Below are 25,389 nucleotides of genomic sequence, written 5' to 3'. Positions count from 1 at the left end.
TCATTTACAATTTATTATATATATATATATATATATATTTAAATCTCCTTTGAGACATCTGGGTGGCTCAGTGGTTGAGCATCTGCCGTCCGCACAGGGTGTAATTCCTGTCCAGAAATCCAGTCCTGCTGGGGCTTGCTGCGAGGAGCCTGCTTCTCCCTCAGTGTCTCTGCCTCTCTATGTCTCTCATGAATTAATAAATAAAATCTTTTTAAAATTTTCTTAAAAAACTAAAAATCTCCTCCTTTAATTATGTGACAACATTTTTTATAATAGAGGATAAAACCAGTGTTCATAATATGAGGACAAAACACTGGGCTTTTGTCATCTACTACTGTTTTAGGGGACTTAAAAATGAGTAAACATAGCAACATTTGCAAAAGTCTAAAGAGAAGAATTTAACAATGTTTCCAAAATACAAAGCTTTTAATTTGTTCATATTCCCATACAGTCCTTGGAAATATCCTATGTAATGTTTTAAAGCTTAAGCAGAAAGTGTTAATTGTTTTGCATTATATCATTTCCCTATTAAATCTTGAATAGTTGCTATGCTTAACAGTTGTACAATATTCCATTAAGAGGATATACTGACCTTGCTCCCCATTGTTGGATATGTATGTTGCTTCTAAACATTTTCTGTGTAATAAATATTGCTGCTTTTGGAAAGAGGCAGTTGTAACCTTTTTATTTATGATTCGGGCCTATTACACATAAAAAGAGTAAGGAAGCAAAGAAGAGATTTATTTCTCTGTCATATAAAAGAAATCCAAAGATGCACAGTGTAGGGTAAGGAGTGGCCATTTGGTGACATGCACCAGGCTTCCATTCTGTTGCTTTAACATCTTCAGTAAGTGGTTTTCATCCCAGGTCTAAGACAGCTGTTCAAGCTCTAGCCATCATGTCTACATTCCAACCAGCAGGAAGCTGAAAGGGGAAAGGCATGTCGCCTGCCATAAGGACATATCTTGAAAATAGCACAGGACATTTCCACTTATATTCCACTGACCAGAAGTTAGTCACACAGCCACACCTAACTGGAAATTAGTCTTTACCCTGGGCAGTTCTAAAAGTCAGGGGCAAAAGAATACTAAGTGGCAGCTAAATAAGCAGTCTCTGCCACATTCCTGAAGCCAGATGAGGAGCAGCAAATAGACTTCCTTTTGCTGCCATCCAGGGCTGAGTTTCTATTCCCAGAATACATGTTTTAGAGAAGCTTCCTTCTTGGAAAGGCTTGTGGGACATAAGCATCTAAAGCTACAGCCCTCATTGAAACTTGACCCAAATAACAACATTATTTTGAACTTTTTTTTTAATTTTTATTTATTTATGATAGTCACAGAGAGAGAGAGAGAGAGAGAGAGAGAGAGGCAGAGACACAGGCAGAGGGAGAAGCAGGCTCCATGCACCGGGAGCCCGACGTGGGATTCAATCCCGGGTCTCCAGGATCGCGCCCTGGGCCAAAGGCAGGCGCCAAACCGCTGCGCCACCCAGGGATCCCAACAACATTATTTTGAAAGCTTGATTTCGGTGAGAAAAACTAAAGAAACTAATTTTAAGGCTACAAGAAATTTTCAGTCTTTCAAAAATTAGGGACTCTTCTTTTGGGAAAAACACCTGAAGTTTATACAAATATAAATCTAAAATCATCACCTAAAAATGGAGATATTTGAGAAGCTTGAGGCTAAACTGCTCAGTGAAACCATGGAAAAGATGGCTTATTCTGGAGACAGAGATGCATCTCTACAGATAAAATTTCTCTAGAGAACCATTTCTTTTCAGGTGTGGATTTAAGCTTTACTGTGACAATAAAGTACTGCTTGTTTTTATGGGAGTCAATTTGGACAGAAGAGTAGATCACAAGAAATTAGTTTGAAATCCTCAACACACTTCAGTGTGTGAAGTTGAATCTCCACACACTGAAGGAAGACTTTAAAGAAAAAAAACCAGGGGGGTAAATATCATTCTGGGGTATATCACTGATGCTTACATCTCAGAGTTATGATTCAATAATTCCTTTTTATGTTGATTACTGATTATGGTATTGGTTGAGTTCTCCAATGGGGAGCCATCTCCTTAAAGGTAGGATGATGCTTCCCCTGAAGTGGGGTGACCATCTGCCCCAGTTTGATGAGGACTAGGGGTTTCCCAGGACAAAGAACTTTTAATGCTAACACTGCAATGGCTCTGGGCAAACCAGGACAGTTGGCAAACCCTAAGAAGCGACCTAGCCACTGCCAATCACACAGAAGGAACTTGTAAAGACTAAGCCAGGAAAAGAGGATTGGGATATGTAGACATGAGGAAATTGCCTGGGATGGAGAGTGAAGAGAGAGAAAAGAAGAGAAGCGGAGAAAATCTTTCTTTACATTGGCTCTGGGCTGTAAGAAACATCTACTACATTCTGCATGGTAGAAATCGGGCTGAATGAAGGATGAAAGAACTCTGTAGCAGTACCATGTGTCATCTTATTAGGAATTCCGGGAAGAGGAATTGGGCCTTGAGCAGCCAAAATGATGAGCCAACTGTAGGTTTTGCTGTTGCAATTCTGTTCTGTTATTTGGTAGCCTCGTCTCATGGCACTGTTGGTTAATGTGCTAGATGGTAAAGTAGAAGCAAGGTAATGATGCAGGAGCAGCACAGGGAAGAGATCCCAGAACACAACTTAATCATTCACAGTAGGAGGTGCTTTCTTCTTTGGAATTATTTATATAGGATATATTTTCATTGGTGCAATTTATCAATGGATTTTATTTTATTTTATTTTATTTTTTTATATCAATGGATTTTAATGTATGAACATCTTAAGACTCTAGAATGACAAAGAAATCAGCCTTTTCATAGAAAGCTATGTATATAAGGGTTAACGTCTCAACAAAATGTTAGATCCTTAATATTTTGTTGAGCAAACATATTCCTTTCAAATGGACTTTTTAAAAAATGTACTAACTTATGATTTCAAGGTCTAATTTCCTTGCTCCTCTTTAGTATATCATGAGATCTCATGACTCCTATTTGATTATCACAAAAGTGGTTTAGAGCATAGTCATTTAAAAAAAAAAAAAAAAAGCCTGTGAATTTAACGTGTTAGGGAACTGAGGTGTTCCCAGCATTCAGCTAGGACTTTCCTTCTATCCTGCATTGCCATTCTTACAATGAACGAGCTCTTACTTAATTCGGTTATCTCTTGTTCTCACCATTTCGTAAAATCTGGGCTGGATCTAGAGAGTGATATGGGTCCTGAGGACATGTGCATATACAATGACTAAGTTTTCTTGATTTCTTATTTTCTTGTCCTCCTCCTAGCTTCCCTCCATTGCCAGGGACACTGACTGCTGAGCTTGGTCCTTGAGTTGTTTTCAATTTATCATTTCAAGTCAGGACACAATCACAGTATATGTTATCTGTCTAGCTTCTATTTTACTTCTCTCCCCACCACCTTTTCTATGGCTTCACTAAGAAGACCCCATTAGTCTGGACTTAGATTAATTTGCTATATATCCTTTATAGCCCAAGGGTCAAGAAAGGAGCTTCATCTCTATTCAGTTCATTTTAAACTAAGTTTGAGGTCTCTATTTTGTATAGTTTGAAATTAGTAAACCAGTGATGACCCAATATTGTGGTTTTCTCTTTATATATCCTGGGACTTTGCTGTCTTGAAACATCTAAGGGCAAATCTGGAAAACTCCTATGCTGACCAGATGGCATTATCTATGGGAAGATGAAGCTTACATAATCCTTGACTCTTTCCCAAAACTGTACCAGGAAGATACCTAAAATCCACAATAAAGACCTCAAGAGAAGACTTCGCAGGCACCTATAAAAAAGCTCCTAGGAACAAATTTTGGCAATTTGGAAGTACAGACCCTGATCCTACCCCAAGATCATTTTGGTGAAACTGTAACTAAGAAATGAAAAAATCCTGGTCTGTGAAAATTCAGGGTGAAAGGAGATTAAAGAGATAGATTTCAACAGTTACTCTGTGGAATTATTAGGAAATAAAATGCTCCCAGGAAAAAACACTGTCAGCCAGTATTCAGTCAGTTCAGCACTTAGAAATTATCTTTGGTGTGCAAGTAATAGACTTGAAATTGCTTTTGAAATCTCTCCAAGACTGTCCCTCCCACTCAGGCTTTATGTTACCATCTAGTGAGTTAAGTTGTGAAAAACCCCAATTTTCCTTAAATGCAGTTTTTTAAAGCTAAAATGCCAGGTATTTTCAAGGCTCACACTCTACCTTGCCACTTAGGATACACGGATGGCAGTCACCCTTTCCTCATGCAATATGCACAATAGAACCAAAACCTTGTAGGGAAAATTAGCCATCTCAGGAAACCTGGAAAGACCATGAGAGTTAAAATAGTGCATCATGAGGGAGACAAAGCAAGCTTGGTCACAGGTTAGATTTTACAAAGGAAAAGTATGTAACAGGGCACCTCTGTTGTACAATGAGTAGAATTAATGTTTGCAGGCACCTCTTTGTTGTCCATTCTCATCTCCATGATATCATTGTACATATTAAGCTCAACCTCCTGCCAAATGGACCCAATCTTCATGGAGTAGAATGATGATGGGAAATAGCATTTGGAGTAGAAATAAACAACAGATAATAATCCATAATTGTTTTTAATCGTGGCGATGAGTCACCCTCAATTTATTTCCAAATTTCTTCTGTCATCAGCTGTTCATTTCTTTACTTTGAAAATCATCAGATTAACACTGCCAAAAGCAGGTAGGAAATGATCCAAGAGGACAATTCTGAGGTATCACATGGTAAGTTGATGAGAAACTGAGAACAAGACAATCCTCAAGAAAATCTCTTTTTTGTCCCAGCAAAGGCACCAAAGTGTGAACCTAATTCACACTTTCATTATTCCAATCAGGCTATTTTTATATCAGTACAATTTTAGAATAAGACTTGGTGGGAGATTATTTATTGCCTGGGAAATTCTGTCCATCACTTTGCACACAAGATATCCAACTAGGTCTAACACCAAAATTCATTTCACATCAAGAAATTTTCTTACCTTTTTTTTTTTTAACTACTTTCACAATGCCTTTATTCCTTAAATCTTCCTTCTATACAAGGAATTTCAAAGCATAATAGCCAAAAAGACATTCTAAAATCATGAGTGTAAGAAATGTGATCTATTTAGATGTGAGCTATCAAAACCTGGGTAAAATCTCCTCTGTCCATCAATCTATCAGGGTCTTTAGATATGTCAAGTATAATCTTGCTATTTTATCTATATTTGACTTGTCTTCTTTAAGCTGATTGGGTTCTTAGCCTCTAACTTCTACTCTGGGTTGTAAAGAGGAGATTGTGGAGTCCAGATGTTCTCCTTAGAAACCAGGTCCAAGTCACAGTCCAACTACTGCAGAAAGACTAAAGATGGAAGCTTCAGGCCATCCCTAACATCTTAAAAACACAAAGCTGCAAACTCAGATTAGTAGCCACTTAACTTATGTCAGACCATTCCCTACCTTACATGTGTTCTTTACACTTGCCTCAGATTATGCCTATATAGGCAGCAAAGTAGAAAAGCTAAAATCCCACCCAATAATTCAGGACAAATGCTGTTTTCATTTGAAAACTCTAGAAAATTAAACAAGCAAAAAACATTCTGGCTGAATGTCGTTTTTCCCTTTGTTCTGATTTTGTAGGCACAATCATACATGTCTGCTACTAGGGAGTTTTCAAGTCAGTGGTGCTCAACCTGGAGTTCTGTGGAACTTTTGCAGGGAACTATCGTTTTGGTTTGGGTTTAGCTAATGTATTTGAAAATTAATCAAGATATTCTAGCATAGCCACAACCCTTCTAAAACACACATATTAAATGTCAATTTGTGACAAGTGTCCACATACTCAGTCATGCTAGATGATGGAACTCTCTAGAGGATGGTCAGAGAGAAGGTATGTCACAACTCCTTCTGGAAAGTTCCTCCCCACACCTTTCACATTAGCTAAAATGAGTGAGCATCAGCTCCTGACGGATTCGGTCAGCCTCTAGGTCCAAAGACTCCATGTGCTCAAACTCTTCTTCAGGGGGCTGTTCCATGGGTCCTGTCATTGGAGAGGACCAAACATCCATCCCATGCTCCAGGGAGATGTTGTGGAGGACACAACAAGCCAAGATAATGTGGCTAGACTTCTCTGGTGAGTATTGCAGTGCTCCCTTAGATCCATCCAGGCAGCGGAATCGGGAGCAGAGAGTTCGGAAAGTCTTCTCAATCACACTGTGAGTTGCAGAATGGGCCATATTATAACGATATTCGGCTGGAGTTTCAGGAATGTGAAGGGGGGTCATGAGCCAAGTACGCAGAAAGAAGGAACTGTCACCTGTGGGGAAGGTCCAAAGAAATCATAAATTATTCTAATTGGAATAAAAACAGAAAGAAAAATCCAGGAACACATAGAGAATGGATAAGAAAATGCAACAGACTCTGGAGCCACTGTGCCCCAGAAAAACCAAAAGGGAAATGTTGTGGTAAAAAGAAGGCATGCCAGGATCATAAGCAGGAAGAGATGGGTCTTGGCTAGAAATATCCTTGTTAAAACCAACAGAGAAAAAGGGTGATAGCTTATAAAAAATAAAAAAAAGAGGGAGGCAAAAGCATAAGACTCTTAACTATAAAGAACAATCTGAAGGTTGCTGAAAGGGAGGTGGGCGAAGGAGGAGCTAAATGGGTGACAGGGATTAAGGAGGGCACTTGTGATGAGCACTGGGTGTTGTATGTAAGCAATGAATCACTAAATTCGGTTCCTGAAACCAATATTACACTATATGTTAACTCACTAGAATTTAAATAAGAACTTTGAAATAAAAAATAAAATGAGTAGGCATAATCACGATAACTTGTGAAATAATTCAGATTCTCAAAATATAGGCAAATTTTTTAAAATGTGCATATACATTTTTGAACATTTTCCAATTAAAAACAAAGAAAAAACAGCCAAGTCTGAAAAAACTGTGGGAAGGAGATAAAGGCACTAAAGGAAATAAAATTTCTATATTTTCCAAACTCAGAGATATTGTTCTTTAATGAAAGGTTAGTAAAAAACTATCATACAGCAAGCCAATCTTCAAACTCTCCAAAGAGAAAAAGTGCAAGAGAGAAAAAAGATTATTCCGTCAGGAGAGCTCAAAACATTTGGGAGGAAAATTTCTAACTTTACCATTAAAGTGTCAGGTCTGAAAACACTACCTAGGGATTTCAGAGTATTTCACGGACAACAATCATTCATTCTCCCAGTCCTAAGAACAATAAGATAAAAGTCCCAGCACCTGTGGTGGAGATCAGAACTCGGGTGTTCCTAGATAATACATTCACTGGAACCTGCCTTTGTAACATAGGAACTAGTAGAATTTCACATTAACAAAAATATAAATATGACACAAATAGTAATAGTGATAAGGAAACCAAAATTAAAATAATATACATGAGGCATTTTCCTAAGGTGACTTCCTTATCAAATGATTTCAGGCAGTGCTCAGAACAAAATAAAATACAAGGCTGGGATGCAATGTCCTGTTACAACAGCACAATGTTTCTATAACGCTTAATTGTCCTGACTCACTACAGCTGGCAGATGAAATGTCTCATGCAGAGGCACAACCCCCTAGAAATCTGAAACAAATAGGCTCTAGGAGTACCAACTTGCACAATAGTGTGTTTCTGATCCACTATCAGTTTTGGTAAATAATTATGGACTGTTCAGAGAGTCTAGGCACTGTTCCAAAAACATACAGGACTCCTCTCTTTCAGGAGCTTACATTTTTAAGAACTGGATTAAATTTTTTTTAAAGTTTTTTTTAATGTTTTTACTTATACATAATACATAACACATAATATTGTATTAATTGTAGGTGCTGGATTAGCTTTAATTATCTAAGAAATGTCATAATGGGGGGACGCCTGGGTGGTTCTGCGGTTTAGCGCCTGCCTTCCGCCCAGGGTGTGATATTGGAGTCCTGGGATCCAGTCCCATATCAGGCTCCCTGCATGGAACCTGCTTGTCTCTCTGCTTGTATCTCTGACCCCCTCTCTCTCTGTGTCTCTCATGAATAAATAAAATCTTAAATAATAATAATAATAATAAAGTCTTAAAAAAAAAAAAAAAAGAAATGTCATAATGGGGCACCTGGCTGGCTCAGTGGTTGAGCGTCTGCCTTCAGCTCAGTTTGTGATCCCAGGGTCCTGGGATCAGATGCTGCATCAGGGTCCCCGCAGGGAGCCAGCTTCTCCCTCTGCCTATGTCTCTGCTTCTCTATGTGTCTCTCATGAATAAATAAAATCTTTAAAAGAGTGTCATAATATTTTCAAATTTTACATTTACTTGGCTTTTCCCTCCCAAAGTACAAAGTATTTTATTTTAGTTGAACTCACATCTACTAAGTACTGAACTTAAGAAACTGATCCTTTAAATAATAATGAAAATACTATCAGTGACTTATTGAACACCAACTATGTAGCAGGCACTGTGCTAGGCACTTTAAAAATATTATCTCTTATTATCCAATCCCAGCTCTGCCTGGTAAGATATTATTAAACTGATTTTATGAATGAGAAGATCAAAATATCCGTCAGCGATCCTGTGATATGCCAGGCAAAGGAAGAGGGAGCTAGTCACAAAATGCTAACGTCAGACTCAGTCATGAAAACAATGGGATAATGCCAGAGAATAAGATAAACATTTATGATGAATGCCAAAGCACAGAGATACTAAATGGTATTTGTTAAACATTTCTCTAAGAAACAGTGTGAGCCTTCCTTAAATGGGGAGACATAAAGGATAAACTAGTTAATGTAGACTTTTTATAAAATGCCCCATGGTCATTAACTGGTTATAATCCAAGCACCACTGGAAAACAGACACTCAGGAGGGGATTAGGATCAGAATTGCTAACCAGATTACAATTGCTTACATGATCAGTCAGCCACAAGACATTCTGGCAGATCTTACCCAAAGCTGCTTAACCAGACTAGGCCAGGAGCTGAGGAAATAAGAACTCAGGTGGAATCCTTTGTAGGACCAGGTACATTTAGAGAAGAGGAATAAGGTAATGCAATTTTGAAGGGACAGATGAGAACGAGGATATGAAGGGGCGACATTCATGGTAAAAATATACTACAAAACCACAGATGTTCCCATTTACCCCTCTTTTGATGGAAACACTATTCTAATTTTTTTGTTTGTCATTTCTCTGCATTTGTTTATATTGTATCTAAGCAATATAATGTTGTTCTTGGTTTTAAATTTTACAAAAGTGATTTCATACTAAAAACAAAACAATAGCGCAGCCCGGGTGGCTCAGCGGTTTAGTACCACCTTTAGCCCAGGGCATGATCCTGGAGACCCGGGATTGAGTCCCACGTCAGGCTCCCTGCATGGAGCCTGCTTCTCCCTCTGCCTGTGTCTCTGCCTCTCTGCCTCTCTCTCTGTGTTTGTCTCTCATGAATAAATAAATAAATAAAATAATAAAAATAAAAATAAAATAAATTTTAAAAAATAAAGTATTTTTTAAAAATTAAAAAAAATAAAAAGAAAACAATAACAAAAACAAAGAGGAATCACAGTCCATTCTACATTTGGCAAATTTAGAACTATTCCACAGATCTGATGCTGTTAAGATATGATCAGCCATCTCATCTTTTTTAACATCTTGTCATCCTCATAATCCTGCCATCTTTCCCCATTATCCAACACATTTTTTAGATACCAGTGTCTTCCAAAGTTATCTATTTGTACAAATCATTTGAGCACCTGCTAAAAATGGATATCCATTCTTTCCTTGATGATTCTATTCCCATAGTTTGAAGTGGGGCCCAGTGATGTATATTTTTAATAAATTCCCCAGATGACTCTCTCGATCTGGAAAATTTGTGAAACACTATACTAGTTCAGAGGTCTTCAAACTAGTTTTCCTGTTAGAGCTCATGGAGGTTTTGCAAGGGTATGTGCTAGAGAACTGCTAGTAGTACTAAGGGAATCAATTTCCACATGGGTATATTTTTCCCATCCCTAGTACCTAGTATGTAGCCTGGTACCAAAAGTGGCCTTAATAAACATTTGTTAAATGTTGTTACCACATCCATCTCTCCCACTTTCAACTCTCTGAAAAGAGGAGAATCAGAAAAGTACATAAAAATTTGTCAGAGTTGGGGCGCCTGGCTGGCTCACTCAGTAGGGCATGCGACTCTTAATATCAGGGTCTTAAATTCAAGCCCCACATTGAGTGTAGAGCCTACATTTTAAAAAAAAATTGTCAGTTTTTCCTTATTTTTTTTTAAAGATTTATTTATTTATTTATTTATTTATTTATTTATTTATTTGAGACAGAGAAAGAGAGGCAGAGACACAGGCAAAGGAGAAGCAGGCTCCATGCAGGGAGCCCGAAGTGGGACTCGATCCTGGGTCTCCAAGATCACGCCCTGGACTGAAGGTGGCGCTAAACCGCTGAGCCACCAGGGCTGCCCAAGTTTTCCCTTATTTCCAACTACATCCTGTCAATACCATAAAACAATAAAATCATGTTTCCAACCGAATCTGGGGTCCCAAGGTGTGAGGAAAAGAGAAAAAAAGTAATTCCTACATGACCCTGAAATCCTTAATGAAGGGACTATTTGCCAAATAGAGTTAATTCCTCATGTGACCTAGTTTTAAAAGTTAACCACAAGTGGCTTAGATATTGTATCTTAATTTACTCCTACATAAAAATGTTAATATTAAAAAAAAAGTTAATATCAGTGTTAAACTCAATAGTTTTTATAGCAATTAAGTGAGATAATCCAATGCAAAGTGCTTACAACATTGCCTGACAAGTTCTAAGCACTCACCATGTTTTAACTGGCTTTACAATTAGGTACCAAAGTGATTTCATAAGAAATGAGCTTGGGGGTGCCTGGGTAGCTCAGTCAGTTAAGCATCTGACTCTCGGTTTTGGCTCCAGTCACAATCTCTGGGTCCTGAGATCCAGCCCCACTATAGGGCTCCACATTCAGCACAAGGCCTGCTGGAGATTCTCTCCCTCTCTCTCCTCCTGTGCCCCTCCCCCCTACTTGCGCGCGCGCGTCCGCGTGCGCGCGCACACACACACACACTCTAAATAAATAAATAAATACTTTTAAAAAATGAACTTGGAACCCAAGTACTCTCACAGCTGCAGAAGTAACTACATGAGACACTTACAAAACAGACTTTCCTTTGTTTCATGGTATAACTTGTTTGAAAATGAAATTTGAGGGGCACCTCAGTAGCTCAGCTAAGTGTCTGCCTTCAGCTCAGGTCATGATCCTGGGGCCCCGGAATCAAGCCTTGCTTATTAGCAGGGAGTCTGCTTCTCCCTTTTTTCTGACCCTCTCCCTGCTCATGCTCTCTCTCTCAAATAAATACATAAAACCTTTTATTTTTTATTTTTTATTTTTTTAAATTTATTTATGATAGTCATACAGAGAGAGAGGGAGAGAGAGGCAGAGACACAGGCAGAGGGAGAAGCAGGCTCCATGCACCGGGAGCCTGACGTGGGATTCAATCCCGGGTCTCCAGGATCGTGCCCTGGGCCAAAGGCCAAACCGCTGCGCCACCCAGGGATCCCTAAAACCTTTTTTAAAAAATGAAATTTGAAAGTTCAAAACAAGCACAAGGTAGGATTTTTTTTTTTTAAGATCCTGGGATCATGACCCGAGTTGAAGATAGACCCTAACTGCCTGAGCCACCAGGCACCCTGGCACAAGGTAGGATTAAGGAAAAAGTCTAGTAGGATAAAGAAAAAGGGAGCACATTGAAGACAGAATGCAGAAGCAACAACTCAAGTAAATCACTGAGTTCCAATACATTACACGGAGTAAGTATCCTGGCAGCTCTAAACCAGTGTGACAGCAGTCTCTTCCCACTTGGAACAAGGGAGAAATAAAGAATATTAAAGAAAAATAATTTCTTTTTTTAATGATTTTATTTATTTATTTATTTATTTATTAGAGACAGAGAGAGAGACAGGCAGAGGGAGAAGCAGGCTCCATGCAGGGAGCCCGACGTGGGACTCGATCCTGGGTCTCCAGGATCATGTCCTGGGCTGAAAGTGGCACTAAACCGCTATGCCACCGGGGCTGCCCAGAAAAATAATTTCTGAGCATCTACTGCATGTTAAACACTGTTACGAATACATGCAGTGCAGAGATATGATCAGTGGTTTTGTTTTTGTTTTTACAGATTTTATTTACTTATTCATGACAGACACACAGAGAGAGAGAGGCAGAGACATAGGCAGAGAGAGAGAGGCAGAGACATAGGCAGAGAGAGAAGCAGACTCCACGCAGGGGAGCCTGATGTGGCCCGGGACTCCAGGACCATGCCCTGGGCGGAAGGCAGACGCTAAACTGCTGAGCCATCGAGGGATCCCCACGATCAGTGTTTTTTGGTTTTTTTTTTAAGATTTTATTTATTTTTGAGAGACACAGAGAGAGAGTGAGGCAGAGGGAGGGAGGGAAGGAGGGAGGGAGAGGGAGACGGAGAGGGAGAAGCAGGCTCCATGCAGGGAGCCCGAGGTGGGACTCAATCCCGAGTCTCCAGGAGAACGCCCCGGGCTGAAGGCGGCGCTAAACCGCTGAGCCAACCGGGCTGCCCATGATTAGTGGTTTTAAAAGAGAGGTCTTCCAATCATTTTCATCTCACATAATATGTCGTCGTGTATTTGTCCTGTTGCTTATATAAGAGTAGTGCTTTAACACAAACAAATAAACAGAATAAGCTGCCAAGCTCAAGGGTATTATCAGTGTTACCCAAATATTCTTCCCAGCTGTGCAGTAACCTCAGTTTGCACTGCTCATTTTTGAATGGGTTCTTGTCCTACTTGAATCACTAAGTCAGGCTTCCCAATGGCATTTGCGGAGGGGGGCACAGAGAGAGGGAAAAGCAGACTTCCCATGGAGCGCAGAGTCCCTCGCGAGGCTCCATACCAGGATCCCGGGATCATGACCTTAGCCCAAGGCAACCTTAACTGACTAGGCCATGCAGGCACCCGTATCATTTTCATATAGATATCACAGTGACAATAACCAAGAACAAAAATCTGTACAACACTTTATAGTGAATTCTCATATATACTACCTAATCCTAACAATAGGTATTACTACTATTGGCATTATTTTTTTAAACATTATATACATGATAAAAAAAATTAAGGCTCACTTGTATAGATGTATTATATTTAACCATATCCATACAGATTGAGAATTTCAGTTGTAGGGGCATCCCTGGGTGGCTCAGCAGTTTAGCACCTGCCTTTGGCCCAGGGTGCGATCCTGGAGTCCCGGGATCGAATCCCGCGTCGGGCTCCCGGCATGGACCTGCTTCTCCCTCCTCCTGTGTCTCTGCCTCTCTCTCTTTCTTTCTTTCTCTCTCTCTCTCATAAATAAATAAATCTTTAAAAAAAAAAAAGAATTTCAGCTGTATTCAAGGGGAACATTTTTGTAGGACTGTTGTTGCTTTGTTTCCAACTACAAAACACTGCTGGCAGTGTAATTTTATTTCACACCACCAATGTTCATATTTATGAACATATGCCTCAAGATAAATTCTTAGAAGTGAGACTCTGGGTTAAGTACTATGTTTTTAAGCTTAAATAAATGTCTTTTAAGTGTCAATTTTTTTTTAAAGGATGGCTTAGAGTTATTACCTGATGTCTCATTAAAAAAAGATAACAGGACTGAGACTCAGGTCTATAGATTCTCAAATTTCATTCTGCTCTGCTACATCATTTTTCTATGGCTACAAAATGAAGCATGTGCGCCTGCAAACTTACCGAGCAGCCAGCTATCTTTGTGCATTCCAGCTTCAAAATGACTATTGAGGGAAGACTGCTGTAGCACAGCATAGTCCTGTAGGCTGCCTGGCCAGTTGGTCTCCACAGTCATTAGTGCCCCTCTGATGTCACACACCATCAGGCAGTTCAAAGAATGCAGACCTTTGCGATTCACATAGGAGAGGTCTTCAGCATTTGGTGCCTTGATTGCCACATGGATACAGTCAACCACCCCTATTACCCCTGGCATCCCTGCCAAGCCATAGAATTCATCCTTTAGAGCCTGCATGGAGGCTTCATCAGCTGGAAAGCGAATGAACTGTGTGGCTCTTTCCACAAGTGCTTCGGTGACATTGGCAACACATCGACTCATAGATGCCTGACTGATTCCAATAGCATCTCCCATCCGAGTCTGGAAGGAACCTGAAGTATAGAAGCCCAGTGCTGCAAGGATCTGTGTCTCTGGGCTAATAGCTCTGGATCTCTGAGTAGGTCTAGAAAGACTTGCCCCCAAGAGCTCCACCAAGTAATAAATGAACTGTCGAGGAAACCCATACATGGACATCAAGTATTCATCAGTCACGTCATCCAGCTTAAAGCGGTCCAGTGTGCGGTGACCTCGGCCATACAGCAAGAGATCACAGTCAAGCACTGTTATTGGTATAGCCATGGTACACAGAAATGTGATCTCTCCTTCCCTCTGCTACTTTTCCTGAATTCCTCCCAGTGAAGATGTTGGTTCAAGAAGGTATTTAAGGAAGTGTCAGAATTCAGCAGCTACCCATCAGTTAAATGGCTCTGGCATTTATACTCTTCTCTCTGTAAAGGTTAAAAAAAAAAAAAAAAAGCATTAGAAACCGACCAAAGACTTTAAAGTGATTCAAAGGCTACAACAGCTCCTTTTCTCGAACTTTCATTCTGTCCAAGCAAAAGGTGCTATACCTGTAACTTTGGGTTTTTCTCCACTAACTCATAGCTGTACAATAGGCTTGCTTTGGTTTGAAAGATAATGGGAGTTGTTTTGTATTGTAGCAGAGCAGCTCCCTGGACACAGGAGTAGGAAGGAAGGAAGGAAGGAAGCAAGGAAGGAAGGGAGGGAGGGAGGGAGGAAGGAAGGAAAGGAGGGAGGGAGGATGGGAGATGATTTTGGTGGCTCACTTAATCCTTGGGATTTGAACTGGAAAGAGAAAAGGATTAATGGAGGAGGGGCACCTGGCTGGCTCAGTCCCTAGAGGGAGGGTCTCTTGATCTCTGGGTTTTAAGTTCCAGCCTTATGCTGGATGTAGAGATTACTTAAAAATAAAATCCTTGGGGCAGCCTGGGTGGCTCAGCGGTTTAGCGCCCGCCTTCCGCCCAGGGCGTGATCCTGGAGACCCAGAATCGAGTCCCACGTCGTGCTCCCTGCATGGAGCCTGCTTCTCCTTCTGCCTGTGTCTGTCTCTGCCTCTCTCTCTCTCTCACGAATAAATAAAATCCTTTACAAAAAAGATTAATGGAGGCGATAGCATAATTACCCAAAAGGAAAAAGAGGTCTGCTCCTAACTACACAGGCCAAGAACTGGCTGACTTAAGTCTTAACTACTCCGGGCAGGGATTAGTCACGGCGCATTACTCAAGCCCTCTGGCTCCACCTGGTAAGTACGAGAGGAACGTGAGGGGCGCTAAAACCAGTCTAGCAAGAGAGGTGGGGGCAAAAAACTGCCCACGGTCCAGCCCGGCGGACTCAGATCGTGTGCTCTAACGACAGGCTCTTAAAAAGTGCCTTAGAAATGATACTTATGCGCCGGCCACTCAAAGTCAGCCAAGGCCCGTCACCCACCTCTCCGCGGCTGCCGGGTTACCAGCAGCACTCCCCACCCACCCAGTGGGTCCGGCCCTCCAGTGGAACCCGCCGCCGCGCACTAGCCGCCACGGCGCTCACCATAGGTACCGCCCCCTTGCGTCAGCATCCTCCCCACGCCGCGTCCTCACTGCCGCTGCCGCGGCGACGTGCGGTTCGGCGGCGCACATTCCACACTCGGCCCAAACATTCTCACTCTTTCAAAGAACCTCCGTCTTTGCGACTTTCTTTCCTTCTGAGACACTTGGAAAAATTGGTGAGAAAGATTTACATGGAAAGGAAATCAACTTTTATGGGAATAAAGAGGAAAGAGATGAAACAGGGCGTCCACGCTGTAGCGAAAGTGCGGATGAGGTTTGGCAGCTGTATTTCCTCCTAGCCATCTTCCTACCCCCCCCCCCCCCCCCCCCCCCGCCTTCATCCGAGCGGATGAAAACAAACACTAACGATGGCGGTGCCGGGAGGCCACCGGCTGCTGGGCTTAAGGCAGGAGTGATCGCTTGAGCTGTGAGGGCACTCTTGAAGAGCGCCGGTCAATGTGAGTGCGACAACTCGCGCAGTCCTAGGAGTGAAACACCCGGGCCCACGAGCCACGAGCCTCCTGAAGCGTGAGGTATCTATCTGCGACCCCTGCTGTCACTGCAGCTCCGGAGCGCAGAGCCCTCAGCCAGGAGGCGCAGCTGGCCGGCCCCAGGCCTCGGCCTCCGTAATGAGAGCCCCGAGCCACTCTCTATGTCGCAGCTTCGCAGGTACTAACTTTAGTGGGGATACCCCCAGGTCACTCAGCGCCCCCGGGTGGGAGGCTATGGATCTGCGGCCTATCGGGTACCTCCTTGTGAGAACGAAGCTGAATAGCTGCAGTACAGTCCCCAGAGCTTTGGGAAGTCGGGCTGGTGTAGGCCCCATTGGCTCTCTGGCTCCTAGTGTTTACAGAAATCCCCAAAGCTTTCACCTACTTTCTCAGTTTTTTGGGTTATCATGTAAGTCTTTTTGGAGGTAATTTGTGAGACCGTAAGTCCGGTGTTGGTATCAATATGAGTGAAGTAGGTTTTCATTCAGTCAAGATTTGTTGGCGGGGGAGGGGAGCTTGCTGACTGCGAAATATGCACTCCGCGTGTAGGTGAGGGTAGCTGTTGACTAGTGAAAAAAAGGGACCCAAAGTTCACCACTATCTTCTTACCGGCAGTGGAACGACCTGTGGAAAGCTGCGATCCATTCTCATTTAATAAATCTCTGGGTAAGTGGCTAAGCACCATTTTGGGTTCATTATTAACTCACCTCCGTTTTCACTTTCCAAGTCAGTTCTCAGTTTGCCTTGTCAATCGATCGAAGCATTTCGCTTTCAGTATTTTCTCTTAGAGAGCTGGATCATTATACTTAATTTAAAACTCGTCTTCTAAGATGGTAGAATTTATTACACACTTAGAGTGAGACGTATCCAATAATAAGAAACAACAGACCTTTCCTTTACACTAATTTCTAGGTTTTCATGTGTTAGTCCTTTTCTGTGCTGCTGTGGTGGCTCCAACTAAATTACACTTTTTTGTTTTGTTTTCAACTCCATTTTTCAGCTAAGCAGACGTAAATGCTTGTGAAATGGAATCCTGAGTTAATATTTTTAATGCACAGTGGATGATCAATAAGTGCTGAAGCAAGTGTCAAATATACTGATCTGTATAATAAGATAAGTGTACTTAATTTATGCACTTTTCAAATTGTACCCCTTTGGGTATAAAGTTAAGAATATGGCAACTTTTGAGATTCACATTTCATAAAAATTGCAAACCATTGGGCTTTCCATTACTGTACTTAAACTTAACAGTTCTTATTGTGTATTTGTATTTTAGGAGTGGTTATTAAAATTGAGTTTAAAAAGTTGAATCTAGGGATCCCTGGATGGCTCAGCAGTTTAGCACCTCCCTTCGACCCAGGGCGTGATCCTGGAGACCCAGGATCAGGTCCCGCATCAGGCTCCCTGCATGGAGCCTGCTTCTCCCTCTGCCTGTGTCTCTGCCTCTCTCTCTGTGCCTCTCATGAATAAATAAATATTTTTAAGAAGATAAAAATAAAAAGTTGAATCTGGGGCAACTGGATGGCTCAATCAATTAAGCATCTACCTGTGGCTCAGGTCATGATCCTGCGGTTCTGGGATGGAACCTCGAGTCAGGCTCCGTGGTCAGTGGGAAGTCTGCTTCTCTCTCTCCCTCTTCCCTTTGTGCTCTCTCTCTCTCAAATAAATAAATAAAATCTTGAATAAAATAATTGGAAAAACTGCAGATCTTGAGCTACTAAACACTCCTTATATTGTTTTATTTAAGGATTAAGAATCAGCTGGACACAGTGAAGTCCTACCATATATGCACAATGGAATTATACTGTATGAATGTGGAGGCAAGAGATTTTTATTATCCTGCCCCCATCCACCCTGAATTAGCTGTATTAGCTTATGCTCAGAGCAGGGTGCCCATAGCCTAAATGCAAAAAGAAGACATTAACCTTTGAATTTTCAGACACCCAAGTCCTACCCAAAAATATCCAAAGATAATTTTGCCTACTGAGAAAAAGTACCCACTGTAGAAATTATTGTACCCACTTGATAAGGTGCATTCCCATACTCTGCATTATATTTTGCTTAAATGGGAGTGGAAAGTGTTTTGGAATCTTTATCTGTAGAGAAGTTATTAACCTTAGTAATACCTGAAAACCGCTGAAACTTCATTTTTAAAGATTTGTTTATTTATTTTAGAGAGAGAGTGCTGAGCATGGGTTGATTGGGGGCTTGATCTCATGAACCTGAGACCAGACCTGAGCCAAAACCAAGAGCTGGGCGCTTAACCGACTGCACTACCCAGGTGCCCCTGAAACTTCATTTAAAATTCTTTTTTCCTTTTTTTTTAATCTTTTTTATTTTTTTTAAAGATTTATTTATTTATTTATTTATTTATTTATGATAGAGAGAGAGAGAGAGAGAGAGGCAGAGACACAGGAGGAGGGAGAAGCAGGCTCCATTCAGGGAGCCTGACGTGGGACTCGATCCCGGGACTCCAGGATCGCGCCCTGGGCCAAGGGCAGGCGCCAAACCGCTGAGCCACCCAGGGATCCCCTCCTTTTTTTTTTCTTTTTTTTTTTTTAAAGATTTTATTTATTTACTTATGAGAGACACAGAGGCAGAGACACAGAGGGAGAAGCAAGCTTCCATACAGGGAGCCCGACGTGGGACTCAATCCTGGGTCTCCAGGATCACACCCTAGGCTGAAGGCAGCGCTAAGCCTCTGAGCCACCTGGACTGCCTGAATAATTCCATTCTTAACACTGGGTTAGAGTGCTGTTTAGATTAGAGGATGAGCACACCTAAATTCCTCATTATGACTCTATTATTCAACTTTGTTTTCATTTTTATTTTTTAATGCAAAAAAGGCATAGAGGCTCATTAAGAAATGCAGGCTATTTACCTCATACTGCCTAAGACTTTTGGCGTGTTATGTTCACTTGAGAGTCTTCAAATACTATAGTTAATTTTTTTTCACTAAAAGTTAACTATTGAACAAAGGTTACCTAGATTTTGTATGCGGATAATTTAGAAGTAATTTCCAGTTTGGGATGTTCAGCTGAGTAAGGCACCATTTTTTCATTAATGGGTTTAATATAGGAGAGGGCTCATGGGCTGCTGGTCCTTACTTCCTCTCAGTCAAATTGTGGAAACCAATAAAAACTGTAAGTAGTCCCTGATAGGATAAGGGCAGTACAGCCAGGAAGAATGCAAAGGAGGCTATCTAGGCCTCTCTGCCCAAGGACTGTCAACAAACTTTTCTTATAGTTTGGTTTTAAATCTTAAAAGGATTTAAAATCCTTACAGGAATGTAAAATTAGTTTTAGGGGCACCTGAGTGGCTTAGTGGTTGAGCACTGGCCTTTGGCTCAGGTCGTGATCTCGGATTCCTGGGATTGAGTCCCATGTCAGGCTCCCTGCAGGGAGCCTGCTTCTTCCTCTGCCTATGTCTCTGCCTCTCTATGTATCTCTCATGAATAAATAAAATCTTCAAAAAAAATTAGTTTTCGATGTTTTAAGTAGGTTTCTTAAAGGGATTTACAGTTAATTTAAAATAGTTGTTTAAAAAAAAAGTTTTTAACTATAAATGGTGGGTCAGTTTATTAGAGAAATCCTCTCAGTGCCAGTGTAGGTGGCACAGGAAATTTGTTTTGTCCTCGTGGTTTCCCCCATATGTCCTTGGTTACAAGAGAAGGGCACACCACTACTTAGGAAAACAACTCCATTAACATGCAGAGTTGACTGCCAGCCAGTACAGTAGTATCTTCTTAGTAAAATAAAGGTAACTAAAGAATTTATAGCAGTGCTAACTGAATAGTGTTATTTTGGAAAATGCTGCTTTCACTTTTGACTTTTGATTCATACAAATGTGAAAGAGACGCAGTTAAAAATCCTCTCATATTCTCTCCAGTCGTAAGGCTTGTTTGTTCCCCACCCTCTCCAATTCTTTCTATATTGCCCACAACTATTAGGTCATTAGGAGAGATTATACTGCGAAATACTGAGATTGGGATGTCCTGCTTTAAATATAAGTTTAAGGATGTTTTTACCCCAAATCTATTTCAGTTGGAATTTTCAAGAAACCAGATATTTGGCCTTATTTATTCTTTGAAATAAGTAGTTAATAAGAATGGCTTTATCTTTATTCCCACCTGCCATTTTTTTTTTTGGTTTATTTGATTTCTGGTTTCTTAAATTGAATACTTATTTAAGTCTTTTAAAGTAATTTAAGGCTATACATTTTCTTCTGAATTCTTTTACTGTATCTCTTTTTTATTGTCAGATAGTCTCCATTTTGTTAATTTCTAGATAATTGTAACTTTGGTTTTTATTTCAGTGTTTATTATAAGAAGCTTCTTAATTTATACATGGTTAACTTTTTGTTGTATATTTCTAGTTTATTGGATTATGGGCAAAGGCATCTTGGAAAAAATTTTTTTAATTTTAATTTTAATTTTTTTTAAAGATTTTATTTATTTATTCATGAGACACACACAGAGAGAGAAGCAGAGACACAGGTAGAGGGAGAAGCAGGCTCCACGCAGGGAGCCCGACATGGAACTCGATCTCGGGACCCCAGGATCACGCCCTGGGCTGAAGGCAGGCACAAACTGCTGAGCCACCCAGGAATCCCCGGAAAATTTTTTTTAACGGTCAAGAGCATGATTAATTAATTACATTTCCTGAACCTGAGAGAAGAATATGAAAGGTCAAGTTAGATAACAAGATAATTATTGAGGGTCTCATGTAGCAAGTACTCATTATCTCATTCAATTCTCACCACAACCCAATGAGCTAGGTATTTATTTATTTATTTATTTTTATTTATTTTTTAAGATTTTATTTATTTATTCAGAGAGAGAGAGAGGCAGAGACACAGGCAGAGGGAGAAGCAGGCTCCATGCAGGGAGCCCGACGTGGGACTCGATCCCGGGTCTCCAGGATCACACCCCGGGCTGCAGGCGGCGCTAAACCGCTGCGCCACCGGGGCTGCCCTAGGTATTTATTTACCAACATTTTGTAAGAAAGGAATCTGAGGGGCAGCCCAGGTGGCTCAGTGGTTTAGTGCTGCTTTCAGCCCGGGGTGTGATCCTGGAGACCCGGGATCGAGTCCCACGTCGGGCTCCCTGCATGGAGCCTGCTTCTCCCTTTTCCTGTGTCTGTGCTTCTCTCTGTGTGTGTGTCTCTCATGAATAAATAAATAAAATCTTAAAAAAAAAAAAAGGAATCTGAGGTACAGAAAGATTGAGTGACAGGGCACCTGGGTGGTTCAGTGTTTGAGTGTCTGCCTTTGGTTGTGATCTCGGGATCCATACAGGGAGCCTGCCTCTCCCTCTGCCTAGGTCTCTGCCTCTGTCTCTGTCTCTCATGAATAAATAAATAGAATCTTAAAAAAAAAAAAAGAGAGATTGAGTGACTTGCCCTGTCAGTACTATTACATAGAGACTTGGTATTATTATTCAAGTCCTCTGTATTTTTGTTTGTACTGTCAGAGAAGTATATTGAATCTTCAGGTATAGTTTTGGTTTGATCAAGCTCTCCTAGTATCTCTAGGAATTTTTGCTTTATGTATTTTATTGCTGTATTGCTTATGTATAAAGGTTTACAGTAATTATATTTTCTGAGAGTATTTTGTCATTACTCAGTATCCCTTTTAATCTCATTTTTGTCACTTTCGGCCTAGAATTTTGTAAATATTGCTACTTCTGCTTTCTTTTCTTTCTTTCCTCATTCTCTCTCTCTTTTTTTAAAGCTGAGTTATCTGCTTATTTCTTTATTTTCAAACTTCCTTTGTAACTCTTTAGGTAGGAAGCCTGTTTCAGTTGTTTAAACCTTTCTGTTCTATTCCTCAGTTGTCTACAAAGAACTTTCTAAATGGAAAAGAAGATCTCTACAGTTTAATAATAATTCTAATACTTAGAAAGTGGGGAAATTACTGTTTTGTTCTGTTTGTACTTGAACTTTTTTTCTTAGTTATTCCTGATTTGCCATACTGAGCTTTTCAGTCTGAATCTAAAACATTAAAAAATTCTATGTTAAAAACCAGAGGGGTGCCTGGTAGAGCAGTCAGTTAAGCTTCCGACTCTTGGTTTTGGGTCAGGTCATGATCTCAGGAACCTGGGATCGAGCCCTGTGTCAGGCTCTGCTCTGGGCATAGAGTCTACCTGAGGATTCTCTCTCTCCCTCTCCTTCTACCCCTCCCCATTCACATGCTCTCTCTCTCTCTCTCTCTCTCTCAAACAACAAAACAAAACTGGAAAACAGACTTTTTTTTGTAAACTTTAGTTAACTTTTTTCAAGGTTTTTTTTTTTTTTTTTTTTTTTTTTTTTTTAAAGTAAACTCCATGCCCAGCATGGAGCCCTATGAGTGGCTTGAACTCACAATCCTGAGATTAAGACCTGAGCTGAAATCAAGACTCACTTAACTAACTGAGCCACCCAGACACCCATAACTTTTCCCAGTTTGAAGGACTGGAAATACTATCTGGAGTCATTTTTATATAATCTCTTGCCAAATTATCCAGTTGTTTCATTGGAATTATTTGTCCTTTTCTTCTTTGTTGTTTGTGTCACCTTAAATCCAGTGTTATCACCAGCTCTTGTCTGGATTGCTGAAGAAACTTCTTAGCTGGTCTCTCTGCTTCTTGTCTCTTTTCTTTATCTTCCCCTCTGTATTCAGATTAATGTCCCTAAATCTTTATCCAAAGAAAAATCTACATTGACTCCCTACTTTTAGAGTCTCTTTTGCTCACTTTGATGACTCCTTAGTAATCTGGCCAGAACATAGTTACCCCCTTTATTTTTCTTTACCCCTTTACATGAAAATTCTCAGCTGAGTATTTCCTAATTTTGCTTCTCCCTTATTGTTTCTCCTCTTCCTTTGTGACTCCACTTACACATATGTTAGACCTATTCCTGTGTCCTTTGTGTCTCAGGTAACCACATGTCTCATTTTGTACCTGTTTTCATGGTATGATTAAATACCTTAAATCATGCCCTTTCACTCTCAAAAGTATCCTATAAGCATGTGGTCATTTTGTGTCTCTCATACACTTTTCTTTTTAAAGATTTTATTTATTTATTCATGAAAGACACAGAAAGAGAGAGAGAGTCAGAGACACAGAGCGAGAAACAGGCTCCCCACAAGGAGCCCGATGTGAGACTTGATCCTGGATCCTGGGATCACACCCTGAGCCAAAGGCAGGCGCTCAGCTGCTGAGCCACCCAGGGGTCCCTCTCATACGCTTTTCTTTATCTTCTATCCTTTTGCCCTTCTTTGCTTCATTCCTGATATTTTCTTTTGGCCTATATTCATGTTCACTCTAACTTCTGCTGGTCTAATCTGCTGTTAGACTCAACCATTGGGTTCTTAATTTAATGTTTTGTTTTTTAGTTCTATAATTTCTACTTGGTTCATTTTGCAGTGTTTAGTTCTCAGAATCCTCAATTTTGTGCTCTATTTAATTGAGCATATTAAGCATAGTAATTTTTAAGAATGTGTCTTATAATTATTTATTTCTAATGTCTATTGTAGCTATTAGATTTTGGTCATTTGGGTTTATCTCCATGAATGCTCAGTTTATTGTAATAGTGCAAAATATTATATATGAAAAATCATAATTTGCAGGCTAAGGTGACATTATTTTCTTCCAGAGAGAAATTACATGTGTTTTTGGCAAAGGCTAAGGATAGACCTTATCCCACATTGTTGAAGATGAGTGATGCTTAAAATTTTTCATAATAAAAACTTTTTAAAACGTTCTCTGGAAGTCATACAAAATATAACTACATTTAATTGCTTCCTAAGAGAAGAATATCCACTGTTTTGGTAAATTAAAAAAAAATAATAGTGTATTTGCCTGGGTTGTGTATTACGGATAAAAACGGAAAGAGGAATAGAGATGGACTGTGAAGAACAAGGAAGTACTTGGAGAAAAAGGAAAAGAAGACCTATACGTAATATCTGTCATCTCTGTCCCTTTTGTCCTCATTTTGTGTGCTAATCTTAAAATTCAACCCATTACCTAATGTAAAATGGTATGGCTGCTTTGGAAAACAGTTTGGCAGTTTCTCAAAAAGTTAAATGTTGAATTACCATATGACCCAGTAATTCCCTTTGTAGGTGTATATAAAGAGTTGAGAACATATGTTAACACAAAAACTTGTACATGAATGTTCTTAGCAGTATTATTTATAATAGCCAAAAAAATGGAGACAGCTCAGATGTTCATCAGCTGATGAATTAGTAAACAGAATGTGGTGTAGCCATACAATGGAATATTATTTGGCCATAAAAAGGAATGAAGTACTGAGACCTTATATAATATAGATTGAACCTTGAAAACCTTTTGCTAAGTGAAAGAAACAAGTGACAAAGACCACATATTACATAACTTCCTTTATATGAAATGTCCAGGATAAGCAAGTCTGTAGCTACAAAGTGAATTAGTGGTAGCACTAGGTCCTAGAAGGAGAGAGAAATGAGTAGTGACTCGTGACAGATGTGAGATTCCATTGGACTGTAATGAAAATGTGGTGATTGTGCATCTTTGTGAATATATTAAAAAGCACCAATCTGTACACTTTAAAATGGCGAACTTTATGATACATGAATTATATCTCAGTTTTTAAGAAAAGCTATATAAAATGATTTAAAAAAAAAAAAAACCTCTTAGCTTTCTCAACATCCTGAGTCACCCTGCCTGCCCCATTCAAAAGCTCTAGATCTGTGTCCCCTTCCTTCCAGGCTACTCTTGTCTCTTAATATGGTACACTCTATAGTTTTCAAAACTACCTTTCCTTGTTACCTTATGCTCAGATCTTTACAACTATGATTCTGTCAAAAAAAAAAAAAAAAACACCAACTATGATTCTGTCTTGCCCAAACTGACTTCTGATGATTTGAGACTTAGCATTCTTTAGCTGCCATAAGCTTTTTCTTTTATATGTTTGCCATGTTTACAAATAAGCATGTTTTCTTTCAACTTGCCCACTCTCTTATCTCAGTTGTGTAGTCTCTCATATGTCATGTTCTTTTGCATTTTTGATGTTTTATTTCCATGTGTAGCCTGTTTTATTTTTTAAATTTTTTAAAGTTTAATTTTTTTTTTTTTAGTAATCTCTACCCCCAACATAAAGTTTTAATTCATGACTCCAACATCAAGAGTTGCATGCTCTGCCAACCGAGCCACCCAGGTGCCC

General features: G+C 40.1%; 2 protein-coding genes across 31 annotated transcripts in view; one reads left to right on the top strand and one right to left on the bottom strand.

The window, feature by feature from the left end:
• Window positions 1-4,617: 4,617 nt before the first annotated feature.
• On the bottom strand, window positions 4,618-15,838 carry HARBI1 (harbinger transposase derived 1). Of its 5 annotated transcripts, none has more exons than XM_025452036.3 (3): window positions 15,721-15,838; window positions 13,800-14,618; window positions 4,618-6,337 (listed from the first exon to the last, which is right to left on the bottom strand). In XM_025452036.3, the coding sequence occupies exons 2-3, from the start codon at window positions 14,467-14,469 to the stop codon at window positions 5,958-5,960; spliced, it is 1,050 nt and encodes a 349-aa protein (XP_025307821.1). In that variant the 5' UTR covers window positions 14,470-14,618; window positions 15,721-15,838; the 3' UTR covers window positions 4,618-5,957. The 5 variants fall into 5 exon arrangements, with proteins under 5 accessions (XP_025307821.1, XP_025307819.1, XP_025307822.1 ...); XM_025452034.3 differs by having other exon boundaries at window positions 15,619-15,736; XM_025452037.3 differs by having other exon boundaries at window positions 15,661-15,734.
• Window positions 15,839-16,041: 203 nt separating this feature from the next.
• ATG13 (autophagy related 13) overlaps window positions 16,042-25,389 on the top strand; it is a 52,418-nt gene continuing 43,070 nt past the window's right edge. For 8 of the 26 annotated variants that reach the window (XM_049097066.1, XM_025452018.3, XM_049097067.1 and 5 more), the window contains exons 1-2: window positions 16,043-16,388; window positions 16,826-16,876. The gene's annotated coding sequence lies outside the window, so the exon portion shown is untranslated. Of the gene's footprint in view, window positions 16,389-16,825; window positions 16,877-25,389 lie in introns of all 26 variants that reach the window. The other 18 variants (XM_049097071.1, XM_049097075.1, XM_025452032.3 and 15 more) reach the window with 9 other exon arrangements.

Source organism: Canis lupus, chromosome 18, assembly GCF_003254725.2.
Source record: "Canis lupus dingo isolate Sandy chromosome 18, ASM325472v2, whole genome shotgun sequence".
NCBI classification, from domain to species: domain Eukaryota; kingdom Metazoa; phylum Chordata; class Mammalia; order Carnivora; family Canidae; genus Canis; species Canis lupus.
Note: the sequence above shows the minus strand (reverse complement) of the source record. Positions and strands in the feature narration are given on the sequence as shown.

What these genes read in the sequence shown, in the direction of transcription:
- HARBI1 (XM_025452036.3), bottom strand. Translation starts at nt 14,469, where the DNA reads ATGGCTATACCAATAACAGTGCTTGACTGTGATCTCTTGCTGTATGGC. An exon ending in CAAAGATAGCTGGCTGCTCG is followed by an intron (nt 6,338 to 13,799) that starts GTAAGTTTGCAG and finishes CCTTCCCCACAG; the next exon opens with GTGACAGTTCCTTCTTTCTG.